Source organism: Microcebus murinus, chromosome 1, assembly GCF_040939455.1.
Source record: "Microcebus murinus isolate Inina chromosome 1, M.murinus_Inina_mat1.0, whole genome shotgun sequence".
Taxonomy (NCBI): domain Eukaryota; kingdom Metazoa; phylum Chordata; class Mammalia; order Primates; family Cheirogaleidae; genus Microcebus; species Microcebus murinus.
The window spans coordinates 52,829,682-52,847,167 of NC_134104.1; the positions used below are offsets into that span (position 1 = coordinate 52,829,682).

The 17,486-nt window shown below is 32.5% G+C and overlaps 1 protein-coding gene across 5 annotated transcripts in view; it reads left to right on the forward strand.

The window, feature by feature from the left end:
* The window catches only part of DZIP3 (DAZ interacting zinc finger protein 3), a 94,917-nt gene that overhangs the window by 22,938 nt on the left and 54,493 nt on the right, over positions 1-17,486 (forward strand). For all 5 annotated transcript variants that reach the window (XM_012777204.2, XM_012777207.3, XM_076001289.1 and 2 more), the window contains exons 6-12: positions 3,565-3,645; positions 4,926-5,050; positions 7,803-7,917; positions 11,060-11,179; positions 12,634-12,735; positions 14,186-14,278; positions 15,461-15,513. In XM_012777204.2, the coding sequence (XP_012632658.1) occupies positions 3,565-3,645; positions 4,926-5,050; positions 7,803-7,917; positions 11,060-11,179; positions 12,634-12,735; positions 14,186-14,278; positions 15,461-15,513 (689 nt within the window). The remainder of the gene's footprint in view (positions 1-3,564; positions 3,646-4,925; positions 5,051-7,802; positions 7,918-11,059; positions 11,180-12,633; positions 12,736-14,185; positions 14,279-15,460; positions 15,514-17,486) is intronic.

The window sequence follows — 17,486 nt, forward strand, 5'->3', positions numbered from 1 at the left end:
ATTGACAAAATATGTGTTTAAGATCAAATAATACTTTAGAAATAAAAAGAATGATTTGAGGAAAAAATTGTGTCAAAGATTAGAATTGATAGTACAAAACAGTAAAAGGAAAAATAAATTCTTTGCCTAACTTGGAGTAGTCGTCTAAATTTTGCATGCATATAAAATAGAAGATGGATTAGGATTATCTTCAAAAACGAACTACCCAAACACCAAAAAAGGTAGCCTAAGACACCAAATCCCAGATTCTAATGATGTATAAGGAAGTAGAAAATAATCCTTATTTAGGCCACTAAGGATTTGAGTTCTAAAGAATGATATACATACTGTAAAGGAGGTTCAGATGGATTCAATAGATGAAACAAAAGAAAAGCAGGTTTGTACTTTTTAATCCCAAGAATTTCTGGAATACTACAGAACTGCCATTCTACTGACCAGATTGCCATCAGTGAAACAAATCAGTATAAAATCAGCATTAACAAGTGCCCATTGCTTAGCCTTCTCTATTTAGATATTACTTCAAAGATGAGTCTTAGACTAGGATGGAAGAGTTCTCTCCTTTGGTAGCACTTGTGAGCAGAATTGGAATTGTCATGATCAGAGCAGTCTACTGCTCTATCCAAATGATTCTTCCTGTCCTTCAAGGCCTCCAAGAAGGGTCAGACAACCTTGTAGGAGGAAGCAGTGAGTTGGAGGTGGAGGTAGTTGCCAATGACATATCTATATTCATTTGGTTCCAGTACATGGAATAATCTTTGCAAATGGGGGGAAGGTAGGGAGGAAAGGGCAGGGGCTTTAGGTTAGAAATGTACCACTTGCATCTTTAAATTCCAGAGTTTTTTGCCTTCTAGTTATAGCAATACCATAATTCTGCTGCTGTTCCTGTTCTCAAAACTGTTGTTCTTATTTAGGATTGTAAGAGCCACAGGCTCTGTTGTGTTGTTTATAAAGTTAGTTTTTAAAAAATTACAAAATAATAGCTCACATTTATTTAGTATTTTTTATATGATAGCCATATAAGGTGCTTACAAGGTTCTAAGCACCTTGTAAGGATTAGCTCATTTACTCCTCATAACTATCCCATTTTACTATTCTTTCTTTGTAGATTAGGAAACTGAGTCACAGAGATTAAGTAACTTGCTAAATTCACCAAGTAGTAAATAGTGGAGTCAGGATATAATCCATGTCATTTTAGCTCCAGAGTGTATGGTCTGAACTATTACATTATACTGTCTCTTCAGGGATGGGCATTTTAAGGTAGAAACCATTTAGACGTTACAAAGAATTTATATTCATAAACTCGCTCAGTCCATTGAGAAAAAACACACATGTATATCTCCACTGATATATACTGGGTCCACTGGTCCATCAAAAACAAACACATGTATGTCTCCGCTAATACCAGTTTGAAGCTGAACTTCTAACCCCAGTCAGTTATCTCATAATTGTATACTGTTGGTCATAAGAGGTGTGCTAGGCGAGCAAAAAATATATAAATATATATATGTACATACATGCATACACACATATACATGTATATATGTGACACACATATATACATATGCACATATATGGTTTTTTATAAGGCATATATATGTAATTTAGTATGAGAAATTGGCACACATGATTATGGAGGCTGAGAAGTCCCATGATCTGCTGTCTACAAGTTGGAGACCCATTAAAGCTGGTGGTATAATTCAGTCCAATTCTGAAAGTCTAGGAACCCAGTGGAGCCATTGGTATAAATCTCAGTCTGAGGGCAGAAGTTGTTGAGATGAGATGTACCAGCTCAAGCAGGCTAGCAGGAAGCAAAGAGGGATGAATTCTTCCTTTCTCTGCCTTTTGTTCTATTCAGGCCCAATCACACTGGGAAGAGAAATCTGTACTGAGTCCACCTATTCAAAGGCTAATCACATCTGGAAACACCTCCACAGACACACTCAGAAATAGTGTTTAATCTGGGTACCCCATGGCCTGTCAAGTTGACACATAAAATTAACCATCACAAATAGAATGGACAGTATTTTTCCTCATAGACAATTTTTTAACTATTTTGAGGTAATTACAAATTGACCGAAGTTACAGCTGTATAATACAAAAATATAGAGAAGTCTTGATGTGTACCCTTCACATAATTTCCCCCAAGAATTATTTAACACATCTTAACATAACTACAGTACACATATCAAAACCAGAAAATTGACATTGGTACAATGGATGTTGTGTCCGGGTTCTCTAAGACCGTCATGTTCAGAGATTTGCTAGAAGAACTGGACTCAGCATACAGTTATACTCATAGCTAAGATTTATTGTAGTAAAGATGTAGTAAAGATACACAGCAGATCATAAGGGGAAAAGACACAGGCAGAGTCTGAGTGAACCCATCTGCAGGCTTTCTTATATTTTCTCTCTCCCATGAGAAGTCACAGAGTACACTCACTCCCATCCTTTCACTTGTCATTCCCAGCAATGAAAATGTAGCAACATGTATGATATTTCTACCCAGGGAAGCCCATTAGACATTCAACATTTTTATCGGATGTTGGTCACCTAGGTGCCCTCTGCCTAGCATGTATGAAAATTGCAGACTTCCAGAAGAAACTGTTAGGTGTTGAGCATAAATCATATTGTGCAAATAATCTAGGCACAGTGCGCCACCATTATTGCTGAGAGAACAGTGGGAACACTGCCAGAATCCAAATTCTCAGACACCAGCCAATGATCAACCTTGCAAACTGGCCTTGATAAGGATAACAGCCTCAGGCCAGCTATGTTAATTTTTTATGCACAGCAATGTACATTTCTATGCCATTTTTTACAAGTATATATTTGTGTAACTATTGCCAAAATCAAGAATAAAAGAACTATTCCATCATCACAAAAATCTCTCTTATGCCACCCTCATGGTCACATCCTCCTCTCTCCCTCCACGTCTTCCCAAATCACTAATCTATCTCTATCTCAGTAATTTTGCATAGACCATTTTTAAATGAAGGAGAAATATTCATGTATTTTAATTTTTAATTGAAGAAGTGATAAGCTTTATGTTTATATTGTTATAACATAACCTATGTTGAGAGAGTTTAGGATTTTGATTTAAGAAATGATTATAATTTTTAAGGTGGACAGTAGATACTCTGGTTTTCCTTATATTATTATCTAAAGTTTTCTTGGTACCTAAAATATTATATAATAAGAGAAAGAGAATGAAAATTTTTGGAAGATTCAGTGTAACAAATTTTGATGGCATTTGCTTTCATTTTTTAAAATCAAATTCTAAGTTTTATTTTGAGATTATTGACTGTCCTCTTTCTTCCTCCTGGGTCAAATTATCAAATACATCTAAAATACATTCTCTTACACACCTAGGCTACATGATATACAAAAAAATAAAATACATTCTCTATTATTATTAATACATTCTCTATTAGTTATTAGATGATTGACAATATAATTTACTATTTTTAATAATTATTAAATAACCTAGGATATTTTATTTAAGTCTATTATACTGAAAAGTAGCTTAATCTAAATAACCAATTAACATATTTTTTTTCTTTTTAGGCACACCAGATTAATGTTGGTTATTATTTGACATTACTGTTTTTATATGGAGTAGCACTTACTGAAAGAGGAAAGAAAGAGGTATGTAGCATGTACTATTTGCCCATTATAAATATTTTTTATGTATACCAACTTCATTTCAGCAAATTAAAATACTGATTTTTAAAAATTCTCTACAAATTGAAACTATTCAGTGACTTTTCTGTTGTATATTTATAATTTAGAGTAATTATACAAAGATTGTTTTGTGAAACTAAAAATACTGCTAAAGGAAACTTAATATTAGCTTTTATTAATAACTTTAGTTAACTTTATCATTTAAATGCTTGCCATTTATGAATGGAAAATAGAAAATTATTTAGCTTCTTTCACATATACATTTTAAAAATCCTCATTTTCTAGTATAGCTTAATTTTTGGTTTTAATCTTCTTTTGTAAAATATGAGTTTTACCTCAAATTCTTTGTTGAATAAAGCAAAATGCAAGTAAGTAAAAATGTGAGAGTTAAATAGATAATTTCTAAGAGTTCTTTCAAATTTAACATTTTCTTTCTTTTTCTGATTTTTAAAAATTTCTTAAGTTTTCTTTGCAGCCTTGATATTTCTTTTATTTTTCCTCTCCCCAAATTTATAGCTTTACTTGGTTTTATAAATTAAATATATAAATATGACTTATTAGGTAAAGTAGAATTTATAAGCACCCAAACTGAAAACATTTCTATTTCAAATAATTTTGCAAATAATTTCATATAATACAAATTATTGTTTAGTGTGATATACTAGATATTTTAAAGCAAGGCCATGTAGCATTTTTCTGACTGATTTTTTGTTTCCAGAGAGACTGAGGCCATTATGGCTGTTTTCTTAATTATAACTGAAACCTCTGTTAGAGCTGATCCTGATCTTTACTTCCAGACCTATCTTGCATATGATCAAGATGGTACTTCCCCAAAAGAGACTATATCTCTGGTCAAGCAGTCACTTAATTCCTATTTGAAAAATTAGGAAGAATTGTGCTCCAATTAAGGAGAAAAATTAAAATGATAAAGAATTGTGCTCTAATAGTCATCAGAAACGCCCTTATTTGGAGTAATATTTGTCAGTTTTAGATTTAAAAATTGTTGTTTTAAATTTCACTTTGAAATGTTGATTAAATAAGATCTTAAATTTATTTGTAGTAAATATTTAAAACCCTGAGTACATTATCTTTATTATCACATATAGACATGGCTAAGATTAGAGGTGTGAAAATGGCCAGATGACTGGTTCTTTTTACAGCTGCTATAATTTTTGCTGTAATTGTTTGTCATAAAAGAAAAAAATGCTTTTCACATCAGCCAAACCTAGTTTTATGTTCTACAGGATTATACAGAAGCTGAGAATAAATTTCTGGTGATGAAGATGGTGATCCAAGAAAATGAAATTTGTGAAAACTTTATGTCTTTAGTTTATTTTGGACGTGGTTTACTTCGATGTGCTCAGAAGAGGTAAGGATTTTAATTAATGGGTATGTCTTGTCTGTTAACTTTTAGCATTATGAAATGGGAATTAAGTGTATATAGTATACCAGGGATTATGACATTTGTTCTTTGCTGGTTCTTTGTTTCTTTATCTGTTCCTATAGATAATAATTTCTTTAATCTACTTGAGAATATTGAATATCAAATTTAACAGGCAAGGGCAACATAAACAGTCTATCATTGACGTTAGGAACATAGCCTTTGGAGTCTGACAGACCTGGGTTCAGATACATTTTCTACCACTTACCCTAGGAAACTTAATGTTGTTAGGCCTTATATTTTTTCTTATCTGTAAAATGAAACCAGTAATAGCGTTCACCTCATAAGGATGTTGCAGGTGATTAACACAATGCTTAGGACACAAAAATACTAAATAAATAAATGATGGTTGTAGTTATTAATATTATCACTACTGACTTGGAATCGTTTTTTAAGTTGTAAATGAGCTTATGAAGAATTGAAAGGGTCCAAATGCTTAGTTTGGGGAGTATTAGGTACTACATAGTTTAAGAATGTGAAATTGTACAGAGGAGCCTATGTGGATTATCTGTTTACATCCTATATGAAGATCCTTAACCATTTGTAGCATCATTCATTCATTTTACATACTAATCATCTGTTATAGTCGAGAGACTGTTAGGTGTTGGGGATACAAAACCTAATATGGTTTACAAAATAGACAGTTCCCATCTTCATGTAACTGACAGTATAGTGAAGGTTAAAGACCTTAATCAAATAATCAACAATAAAATACTCAATTATGAAATATGATAAAGAGCTGTGAAGGAAACTAAAGTGAACAAAGTCCGGTTCTTGGAATCAGAAGTCTTCCTGAAGAAATAATGTTTGGTTGAGATCTAAAGGATGAATTAGGGAAAGTTTACTTGGGCAAACTCTTATGAAGGATTACTACCGGGCCAAACCATTGGATCCTTAAAAGTGTCACCTATGTGGCAGTTCCCTGCTTCTTTGTAAGGTTTATTTCCTATCTTCTGGCATGCCTACTTTTAACTAGGATATCCAAAAGACTTCTCACTTTTCAGATCTTTTCACTAGGTCTGATCAACATGATGCCATCAATATAGTTGGCTAGTGTGGTGCTTTGCAGAATGTCAATATAATCAAAAGCCTTTCAGTCTATAGTTGTGACAAAGTAAGAAATTTAACATAGTCTGAGACAAGACAAAGAATGTATACTGCTGTCCTTCTTCAGATATGAAAACTACTTTTTCTTCTCTTTACTGATGGGCATTGGAGAGAATCAATTTTCCAGATCATTGACACTAGAAAGCCCAGTTGTATGACAGCATCATTATGTTCATCCCTGGCCTATAGAAGACAGCCACCACTAAGCTTCTCAAAGACACTGGTGCCATTAGTCTGTATTTCTTATTACATTGATGAATGGAGTATCCTTTGAACCTTTCCAGGAACATTGTCTAGTGGTGGGTTTTGTGTTTTTATGTAGTAAGTACACTCTAACATTCTCACCTTCCTGAATCTTCTGACTGCTTTAATACTCTATTAAGAAATTTTCAGCATTTCTCCCTCACTTACTATTGTGTACATGGACCCTTCTCAGCAGCATGTTAGGTCTGGCTTCAAGTGTTCTTGTTAGGAAAGTAAATTTTGAGTAATGGAAGAGTTATCCCATATCAGTATGCACTTCCCTATCCAGTCTTGTATTTACTCTTGGTTCTTAAGATCTACTCCCACTCATGTTCCTACCAGTACATTCTAGTCAGATTTTGCAGTTCTTATGGCGAATAAGCTTTTTCCTCCTGCACATGGACCCTGTTTAACCACTTGAGCTCTCTTACACTTGACCCTAAATTTATTGGTCCAAAGGCAATTAGGAGAGAGGTGGGGAAGATCTTGAGGATGAGAGGCATCATCTTTTGAGACATACATCTCAGATGATATTTTTGTATGCTCTCTAAGTAAAGGGAGAGTCTTTGCCAGCCAGAGGGTTCAAAGGGCAATTTAAGGATTCACCTAAATATCCCCATTTCAGATCTCAGAATCTACTCATTCCCTATTAACGCCTTGATTTTAGCATAGTAGTTCTGTTGAGACTGTTCTTTTGATCTCCCCTGCAGTTGCACCATTATGATCAATCCTGAATCTCATTTTGAATATAGTTTTCCCTATGTCCAGAGGAGGTAAGGGTTCTTTATGTTACCATAGAAGCCTTCTAGCTTTCATAGTGTCCTGAGTTGATAGTTATTAGTCTTGTTGAGGCTGTGCCTTCAGTCTCATTTGCAGTTTGTTCCACCTTATGATTAAATCTGGGCCTTAATTTCAGCACACATTATTTTTATGGCTATAGGAAATGAAGTCTCTTTATATACTGCCATAGAGGCCTCTGGCTTTCACAGTGTGTCCTAAGTTAATAGTTGGCTGACCTGTGCCTATCATTCTCTTTCTTCAAGGCCTCCAAGACAGTTAACAAAAGCCAGCCAACTCTACAATCCCTTTAATTACCATGGCCCCCATACTGTTCAAGCTTGAGCTACTACATAATCTATTGCCTCCCCTTCCACCTGTATTTCATCCCAATCTACCACAGGTGAGAGTCCTAGTATTTGTATTTCTAAGCATGCCAGAGGTTATCACCACCCTACTTACCGCAAAAAAATGGGTTACTTGGTGTCTTGTTAGTAAACCATCCAGTTCCATAGTCCCATTCAAATTCACTTTATTTTAAAATACCTTGCAGATATAATGGAGGACTGCTAGAATTTCACAGAAGCTTACATGAAATTGGAGATGTAAATGACCATTGGTTTGACATAGATCCTACAGAAGATGAAGATTTACCTACAACTTTTAAAGTAAGAAATTATTTCAGAATAACGTTTCATTTGTGACTATTCAGAATCATCTTTGAACCAACAAAGTCATATTCTATATCAATCCCATTCTTTTATTGGCAATTAGATTTTTTATATAAGAAACAACCTTGATTATATTACCGAGTACAGAATGTGAGTGTGATTCAAAAAGGAGAGAAAAGTGAGGTGGTAGAGGTGGTAGTGTCAGCATTTGCAAATAACATGAAGGTCGATAGGTCATTCGAGGCCAGTACTTCACATGGTTAGAGCCAAATGTAATAGTTAACTTCTTTTTTTCTAATTACATTTACCGTTATCTTGTTGTTGATTTAAATTACAAAGTGCTAAATGCTTAGCTCAGAAAACTTGGAAAATATAAAAGTTTTCAAAGATAAAAGTGAAATTCATCCATATTTCTTCAAATGGAGAAAACATTGTAGCATTTATTTTCATTTGTGTCTTTCCAGACACACACGTATAATATAAACACTCATACCCTTTATTTTTATTAAATTGATATAATGTTATACACATTTATTTGTAATCTGGGATTATATAATTTTTTAATTTCTCAGTGATCAGATTATTATATAGTGTGATTTTTGCTTCATCTTTCATATAACTGTGCTTTAATTTGCTGAACCAGTTCTCAGTGTTGAACATTTAGTTTATTCTAACTAAACATGCCAGTTTTTCATTTTTGCATAAAGTGATGTTTCCATATTTCTCATAGCATTCCATTAGAATAAACTTCTAAAGGTGGAATTGTTAAGCAAGTGTTCATACACTTATAAAGTTGTTATATATCTTCATATTTCTTCTCAGAAAGTTTATACCAATTTATATTCTTCAGATAGTATAAGTTTCCATTTTCCTATACCTTCTCAGTATTCTTTACCTTTTGGGTAATTTTTACCCATCTGATAAGCCAGATAGGTTTCTTTTTAATTTGTTTAATGTAAAAATAACTACACCTGATTTCTCTCGGTTAATGTTTGAATGAGCTATCTTTTCCCAAACTTTTACTTTAAATCTTTGTTTATTCTTATATTTTAGTTGGCTTTAAGGCCAAAAGCATTCCTCAAAGAGTAACATTTTATAAAAATATAAAATTCAATTCTCCAGGAAGCTATAACAATACAAAATTTGTATATACCTAGTTATATAGCCTCAAAATATATGGGACAAAAATTGACAGAAGGAAAGGAGAAATAAAAAATCTCCAATCACAATGGAATGCTTTAATATATACCTCTCTTGGCAATCAAAATATATGCAGACAGCTTTTGGCATTGTTAATATAATCATATGACTTTTAACTTTGACTTGCTAAAGTAATAATTTTTATACATTTTTAAAATATTAAAACTTCCATGCCTACCTAAGGTAGTCACTGTTTGATCTTGGTTATTTTATTCTTTTTCCTCTTCCTTTTAAAATATATTTTTTTAATTATCCAAACTTTTTTACTGAACTTTTATTATATGCAAAATATCACAATCTATAGTTTGTCAAATAATATTAAAAGACTTAAAAATTAAGAGTTCCTGCTCCATCATCTCTAATTGCAATTCTGCTTCCTAGAGGCATTTTTCTTCACTATTTACCAGTTTTTCAAAAACATGTACTACCATATAAAAACATTATTTTAGATGTTATCTTTTCATTCTCACCATGGAAGATGAGGGCTTAGCTCTCTTACACATGTGTGCATGCTCGCTCGCTCGCTCTCTGTCTCTCTCTCTCATGCATGTATGCGTACACACGTTCCTTCCTCCATCCCACCAGTAGTTACAAGTTTTTATTAAATTGGCCTCACGGTTTCCCTTCACACTCATACTGTGAATTTCCTTCACCTTTCTTCTATATAGAATCCTCTGTTTCTTAGAACTCAAGTTTTCCTTTTTTTAGGTTTGCTCCTTTGTTTTGGTGGTGCAACTCCTCCAGCAATGTCCCATAAAAGAGTGCTTGCTTGGGAGATAAATTTTTTGAGACCTTATAATTCTCAATATAATGTATTCTTTGTATACTTTTTTCAATTCTGGGCATAGAATTATAGGCTGAAAATAATTTTTCTTAATTTTTTAGAAGTATTTTTCTTTTATCTTCTAGCTTTTAATATTACTTTTGAGAAATCTGATGTCACTCTGGTTTTTAACCTTTTGCATTGTGACCTGTTTTATTTTTTTCTTTCTGGGAGTCTTTAAGGATAGTCTATGTGTACTCAGTGTTCTTAATTTGTGTTTTTTAGTTCTGGGATATTTTCTTATTTTATATAATAGATGATTTCTTCTAATTTTTTCTTTTTTTTCTGGTATACTCACTCAGATGTTTTGCATACTATTAGACTGAGTCTCTAATTTTCTTATTTCTTTCATATGTTTTATTTTTTGTCTTTTCTACCTTCTGGGAAATTTTCTCAACTTTATCTTTCTGCATAGGGCTTCTCTAACTGCAAAATGACATTTATGAAATAATTTATAGAGGTTTATTTATGATGTCATCTGCCCACAGTATATTAGCAGTAATACTACTTGAAATTTTGTAATACTATCTGCAGTATGAATATTAAGGACCTTGTCTAACTTTAGGCCTGTAATGGGTTCCACCTATATGTAATCAGCATTTTAAAATGAGAAATTATATTCTGATTTATAACTCTAAACATTGGAAATGTAATTCTGTACTGTATTTCTGCCCATTATGGCAATAAGTGGCATATGGCACCACTATAGTAGTTTTACTGCCAACATGGTGTCCAGGAGCCACTTCCACCAAAGACTCTCCTGAACCCCAGTGATCTATTGTCTCTCTGTATGTATACATCAGAGCAAGTAATTCTTGATAGGTATACACCAGGTGTTATGTTATGGGTTAGAATGGCAAAGAGAAGTATGGCTTCAAATATAAACTTCTCTCCTTTCTCCACATTTATATCATTCAATAAAAAATTCAGTATTTTTAATTTAGGGCTTTCCTATATATTGTTTACTTCAAATGAGAGAAATATGTTCTGTTACTATTTTTTTTAATTATATATAAGTCCTTCAAAAAGGGAATATGATAAAGGTAAAACATTGGAAGTGTTATGGTCTTAATTTATTACTAATTAATGAGAATTCTTTTTATTTTAAAAATCTAGGATCTTCTTAATAATTTTATCAAGACAACTGAAAGTAATATAATGAAGCAGACCATTTGTAGTTACCTAGATTGTGAGAGATCTTGTGAAGCTGACATTTTAAAGAACACCAATTATAAGGTACTCTGTCAATTAACTATTTTTAAACATGTAATTATAAAATTAAACTTAGATTAAAATTATATTATGCATCAAAATATTATTTTAAAAGAATATTTAGTTTAATTACAATGGTAAAGCAGTTAGGTTGTTTGACTATCTCTGAGAACTTAGATTCAAAGTAAGCAGGAATTATTTATATTCTATGGTTTCATAAAAGAAGGAATCGGTTTTGCTAAGATTTTTGTAACATTCACATACCTCTGAAGTTATATTATTATCCCTGTGATCAGTCATACAGTAAAAATGATCTAAAAAATGCTTTACCTTATAATTAGAAATGTTAGAGGTTGAAAATAGTAGTATTTTACCCAGGAGGAGGGTTGTCACTCCTCAGGAATTATGTTACTAAATAAGTGATCATTATTTCTTCTGTGGGCTTTGGCAAGGGAAAGTGTAACCAGCGTTGATTGGAAGAAATTCAACAATCAGAATACTTTTGCTAGATCTCTTTGGATATCCATCAGAATAAGACTGTGAAATCACAAGATAGGATGAGAATATGTGACTATCAGTGCAAAACAGACAACACTTCTTTAAAATAACTGAAATCTCAGTTGTAAGGCATGATGTGTACAGCAAATGGGTGAGGTGGAGAGAAGGAGAAGACCAAGATCTATTCACTCAGATAAGACAAGGATTGGGAAATGAACTTGGTGAGATGCAATGCGTAGGGCCCAGGACATTCAGTATTGGTTTAGGTGATATAGTGATATGGTCCTAAGGTTTCTCTAAAAGTCTTCAGGGTTCCAATCAAATGAACAATATATAGCAGCAGAAAGTCCTGGGCATGCAATCTAGATTTTTGTCAGAAAAGAGTTTAAAGGAAGCAGGGCTGTAGTTTCCAGGGAGAGCACAATGGGAAGGACAAGAAATCTATACTTCTGGTAGCTCAGGAACCAAGGCAGCAAATTCTGAGTTCTGTTGATTGGTAACAGAGGAGATTACGAGAATAATGGTGTGGAATTGGGGCTGCAGGAAAAGAGAAATTTAAAAGTGGAAACAGGGGGGGAAAGGGCATTTATTGAAACCTTAAAATCTGTACCCCCATAATATGCCGAAATAAAAAAAATAAATAAATAAAAGTGGAAATGAAGAGAGGTGGACAGCATGTTCCTCAACAAAGTCATTCATTGGGTTTCTGGTATTTTTTTGTACATAGCACATAGAAAATATTACTTTGATTTGTTCGAATTATTGCCTGTTTTTTACTGTCCTAATTTTTCTGTCTTTAATGATGTAAAAATGACTTGGAAAGTTTTTGGTGATCTCTGATCTCTGCTGATAAATTTTGAATGTTGTGTAAAATTCATCTAGTTATAGAATAATTTTAAAAGTGACTTGAGATGGTATTTTCCATATCTGCATGAATGACTATTTCCATTATCAAGAGCTTCCTTATATTTTTTTCCCAGGGATTTTTTCAGTTAATGTGCAGTAAAAGTTGCTGTGTTTATTTCCATAAAATTTGCTGGAGAAAGTTCAAGAATTTAAAATATCCAGGTGAAAATGATCAGGTATAATATTCCTTTTTAAAACTTTACTACAGCATTTCTCCCTCTTTCCTTTCCTCTTTTTTGTCCTCTTCCCCTTCATTTCTTCTTGTTTACATCTTCCCTCCTTCCTTTTACTACCTCCTTTGTTTTTTTTTCTTTTTTTACTTTTTTGTTCTTTCTCAATTCTCTGTGTTGCTTATCTCCTCATCACTCTTCATTTATTGTCATCATTTATTAAACAGCTCTCTGTAGAGAATACTCTATTAGTTGCTTTGCTTAGTGATTTCTATCAATTTGTTCCTTTCCCTTTAGAAATTGCACTCCTAAGAATAGAACTATTGTTGCATATATGTACATAAAAGACATGGAATCAAAGAATAAAATTGCTTAATAAATATACAGAAAGGATAATTATACAATTTTAAGGATAATTTCTGTTTTAGAGGAGGAGAACAAGAATTGATTTTATAGTCTTCAAAAATATATTTGGAATTATTTATATTTAGTTGTATTAGTTACATAATAAATTGACTTTTTTGCCATTAAAATTAAAGTAGAAATCCAAAGCCTAATTCTGTATTAATTACCGTTTAGCAAGCTAATGACCATAGGTTTGGTTCTGTAGTGTTTACAATGTGCAAACAGCAGAAAACACTTTATAAGGCAATTGTGGTGTAGTAGCACATGTAGCATTGGATATAGAATTTAGAGATCGCCGAGTTAAAGTCCAGATTGAGTCACTTACTAGTTTTATTACATTAGACTAATAATATAACTGCTTTGAGACTAATTTTTTAAGCTCTAAAGTGAGGACAGGATAAACCTACTTAATAGGACCTTTATGAAAATTAACAGATAAAATAGGTGAACTTGCATTGTAAACTGAAAATAATTATATAAAGCATTGTTTATTATTCATTTTTTCCCCAATTGATCTAGGACTTTATGTTACTCATTTTTAAGTGGTATGTAAATACTTTATAATTTCTGTGATTGTTTTAGCAATTAATGTTGCTCAGTTTCAGAAACAGAAATAAAAGAAAATGAAGTACTTAACCAGAAGAAATGGCAAGGGCAGAACTAAAGAAAGGACTCAACATTTTTATTCTTTCTTTTTCCCTGGAATTCTTATATATCTGATAAAAATTTAGTAATCTTTTTTAGACTCACTAAATTAGTACATTTTACTTGAAGTTGCTTTCCCTGGGGCAGTAAGTACATTTTAGGTTTTAATATAGCTACTTGAAGATTTTGAAGTAGAAATGACGAGAAAATTGAAAGCATGTATTTAAACAGAGAATCCATTGATATATGAAATGGACTATCTTTTAACAACTAACTTCAAGTGTTTATTCACATCTTTCAGTTTTCTATCTAACAACCTTTGCATCTAACTTTATTTAAGTATAATCAGATTTGTACATCAGTGATTTTATTTTATTTTTATTATTTTTTCTGTTAATAACTTTAGAGTTTTAGTGGAAAAAAATGTTTGAAGGAAGGATGTGCAGGTGACATGGTAAGGATGCTGCAGTGTGATGTACCTGGAATTGTTAAAATTTTGGTAAGTATCTTTTTTCATTTTTCTTGCTTTTCTTCATTGGAATAATATTTTTTACTTGAAACAGATTTGGGGAATCCTGTTATTATTCATAATAGGATTCTTATATTCTCTTTGATGGTGACAAGCTCTCTGACTTTTGTATCGCTATTATTTATCTAAAGTAGTATTTATGTGGTCCTTAACCACTTGGGTACAAGCATCAACTATAGTCGATAGCCACAGATGAATGCGCACAGGAACTTTAGCCGACAGCCATGATATGAAGGTACACAGCCGAGCGTCCACTTTAGCCAACAGCTGTGATATGACTTTTCTAATTTTTCCAAATAAAATTGAGAACATTTGAAAATAACATAATGAAAACATAAATGTTACCTATTCTGATTTACATTACAAGTAGAGCTGCCTGTAAAGTAAACAAGCTTTCAGTGCTTAAAAGCTTTCCTCATCACACAAGAGCAAAATGGATTTGTCATCAATGCACAGCACAAACTATTGTGTGGACTATGAGTGCCGGCTCTGGGCAAGGTTTCCCGGCGGGTGAGTGCTGTACCGAAGTGGTTAAGAACAAGAATATTTAAAAAATAAAGAGGCCTAGAGAAACACACAGAGAAACAGAGACAAAATATGCCATGAGTGTACCAATGAGGAAAGTATTATGAAACAAGGATGATGATTTACTTAATTTGGTGCCACCTAAGGTTAAAAATAATTATAGACTTTCTGAACCTCTTTGAGTCTGTAAATATTGTCCTGTGAAAATATCTATAGAATACAACATATAGTATCAATTACAAAAGATGCACTCTGATATTATCCATCTTGTTCTTTTAATTAATGAAATATCTTGTTGAATTTTCAGTTTATAAGTAAATAGATCAAATTATAAATAGAAGTGTATCTTATTTATTTCTTTATCTTTAGATACGCTATTTTTATATTTCAGATTTGACCTTTAAATCCTATAGTGATGTAAAGTAGAACTGCTTTTTAAGGTCAACTCTAGTTTGTTGTTTGATCAGGATCATTTATTATTCACCTTGTTACTTCTATTTTATTTGTTTTTTATTACTATGGCTTCATTCTCATTGTCTTTTTTTCAAATGTTAAGGCTAAGAAATAACATTAAAGAATTTTGAAAATTGAACTTCTTTAAGATTTTTTTTTTTCTATTACTTGCAGTTTGAAGTTGTGAGAAAGGATGAATATATAACCATTGAAAATTTAGGAGCAAGGTAAGCTTGAAATAAAATATTCTGTTACTTTTTTCTAGGCATATATGTATTTTTAGTTGCTTCTTTCTTCTGTGTTTCTGTCACCTGTTGGAGCTCGATTAAATTTTAAGGTATTATTAACTATGTGAAAAAAATCGTGTTTAATTGCCATTTGTTTCCCTCTCATCCCCACTTATTGTGGACATTTATATTTTAAAGCAGGGAGGGAGAAATCATGTGGATACTTTTCCCTTAAGTGTGAAAGTAATCCTTCTCTGAAAATAAGATCTATTTTTCTCAAAATTATTTAAGTTAGGTTGTTAGGAAATAAAAACTTTCTATTATCTTTCAAAACTCATCCAGGTCACTAAGCTTGTCTCACAGAAGCTTCCTGCTTCTTAGATGAGAAAACTGTAGAGTAATATGCATTATAAGCTCGGAATTAATAAAAAGTAGAGTGTTGCTATGGAAATTAGAAGTTTCAGTATAAAAATTTCTCCTAATCCACTGATTTTCTCTTTTTCTTCTGTTTAAAATGTAAATATTTATCATTTATCTACCAGGGACATTACATTGATGTCTAGGCATCAGTTTTCCCTATGGGTTAATGAAACCCAAATCTTTATCTCTAGCACAGATCTCTCTCCTAAAATCTTGACCTCCTCCCTGCATGCTCAATATTTCCATTTTTATTCTTCACAAATATGTACAATTCAGCATACCCAAAACTGGACTTGTGATCTTTCTTTCCAACACTGTTCTGTAATTTTTTTTTTAAGTCCTGTCAATTCAGTTTCTTAAATATATTGTAAATTTCTTCTTATTTCTGTCCTACCTCCCCCACTTTACTAAACTAAATGAGGCTATCATTATTTCTCATATAGCTTCTTGCCTTTCTCATAAAGCCTTGCTTTTCTCCAGTCTGTTTTGTGCATAGCCATCAATAGGATTTTTCTAAAATAAAAATGGAAATATCTCACTTTTGTGCTTGGAGATCTTTCAGAGGCTTCTCGTTGCTCATAAAAATTAAGTTCAGACTCTTTAGTTTGGCTCTCTACTTACCTTAGACCTTGCTGAACTCACTGGTGTCATCTCTTGTCATTTTGCTGTGAACCATATATGCACCAACTATACTGAGAGCTTCTTTGAGTTTGTTCGGTGTGCCATCTCAAGAAACCTCCATGTTTTTATTATATATACATGGAGGTAAAACTGTTTTACTATTTTGTCTCCAGGCCTTGCCTGCAATACTCTGTTCCTTTGCCTTTGCATTTGCCTTTGCCTTTGCCTAGTTAAAACTTTTGGAATGCCCTAGATTAGAGTGGGTATTACTATCATGTATTCCCTCTATTTCTTCCATCAAAACACTTACTAACATTTTTTTATGCTTTTTTGGCTATATTTCTGTTTCACTGTAACCATTATGAGGGCAAGAATTGACTTTTGTCTTACTTTCTAGTATATTCTCAGTACATAGCATAATGCCTGGTACATAGCTGTTACCCAATAAATACATAATAAATGTAGAGATTCTGAGTTCTATTATTCCCCAATGGGTAATGTTATTTTTGTTCTGATAGGCCATTAACTTGGATATGAATTTGAACTCTCTTTCTTGGGTTGTGATTCCAGTCTCAGTATAGATCTTTTGCCTTTACTTGAGCTGCTTTTAGTCTGCTCCACACATGTAGTTTAGTGGTCAGTGAGACATGTGGCTAGAGAGAATTTGGGGATCTTTTTTCTAACTCTTTTTCCCTTCTGGGATTCCCCCATTCTCTTCATTGCCCATGGTTCCCCTTTAGTTTTCTGGTTCCTTCAGCCAGAGAGACCTTGCCTTATTTGTTATGTCAACTTTTCATTCCTAATGTTGGTAATTTGTATCTTTTTTCTTTTTTTTCTTGATCATTCTGGCTGAAGGCTTTTCAATTTTATTGATCTTTTCAAAAAATTCAAATTTTGATTTTATTGACTTTAATATTTTTCTATTTTCAATT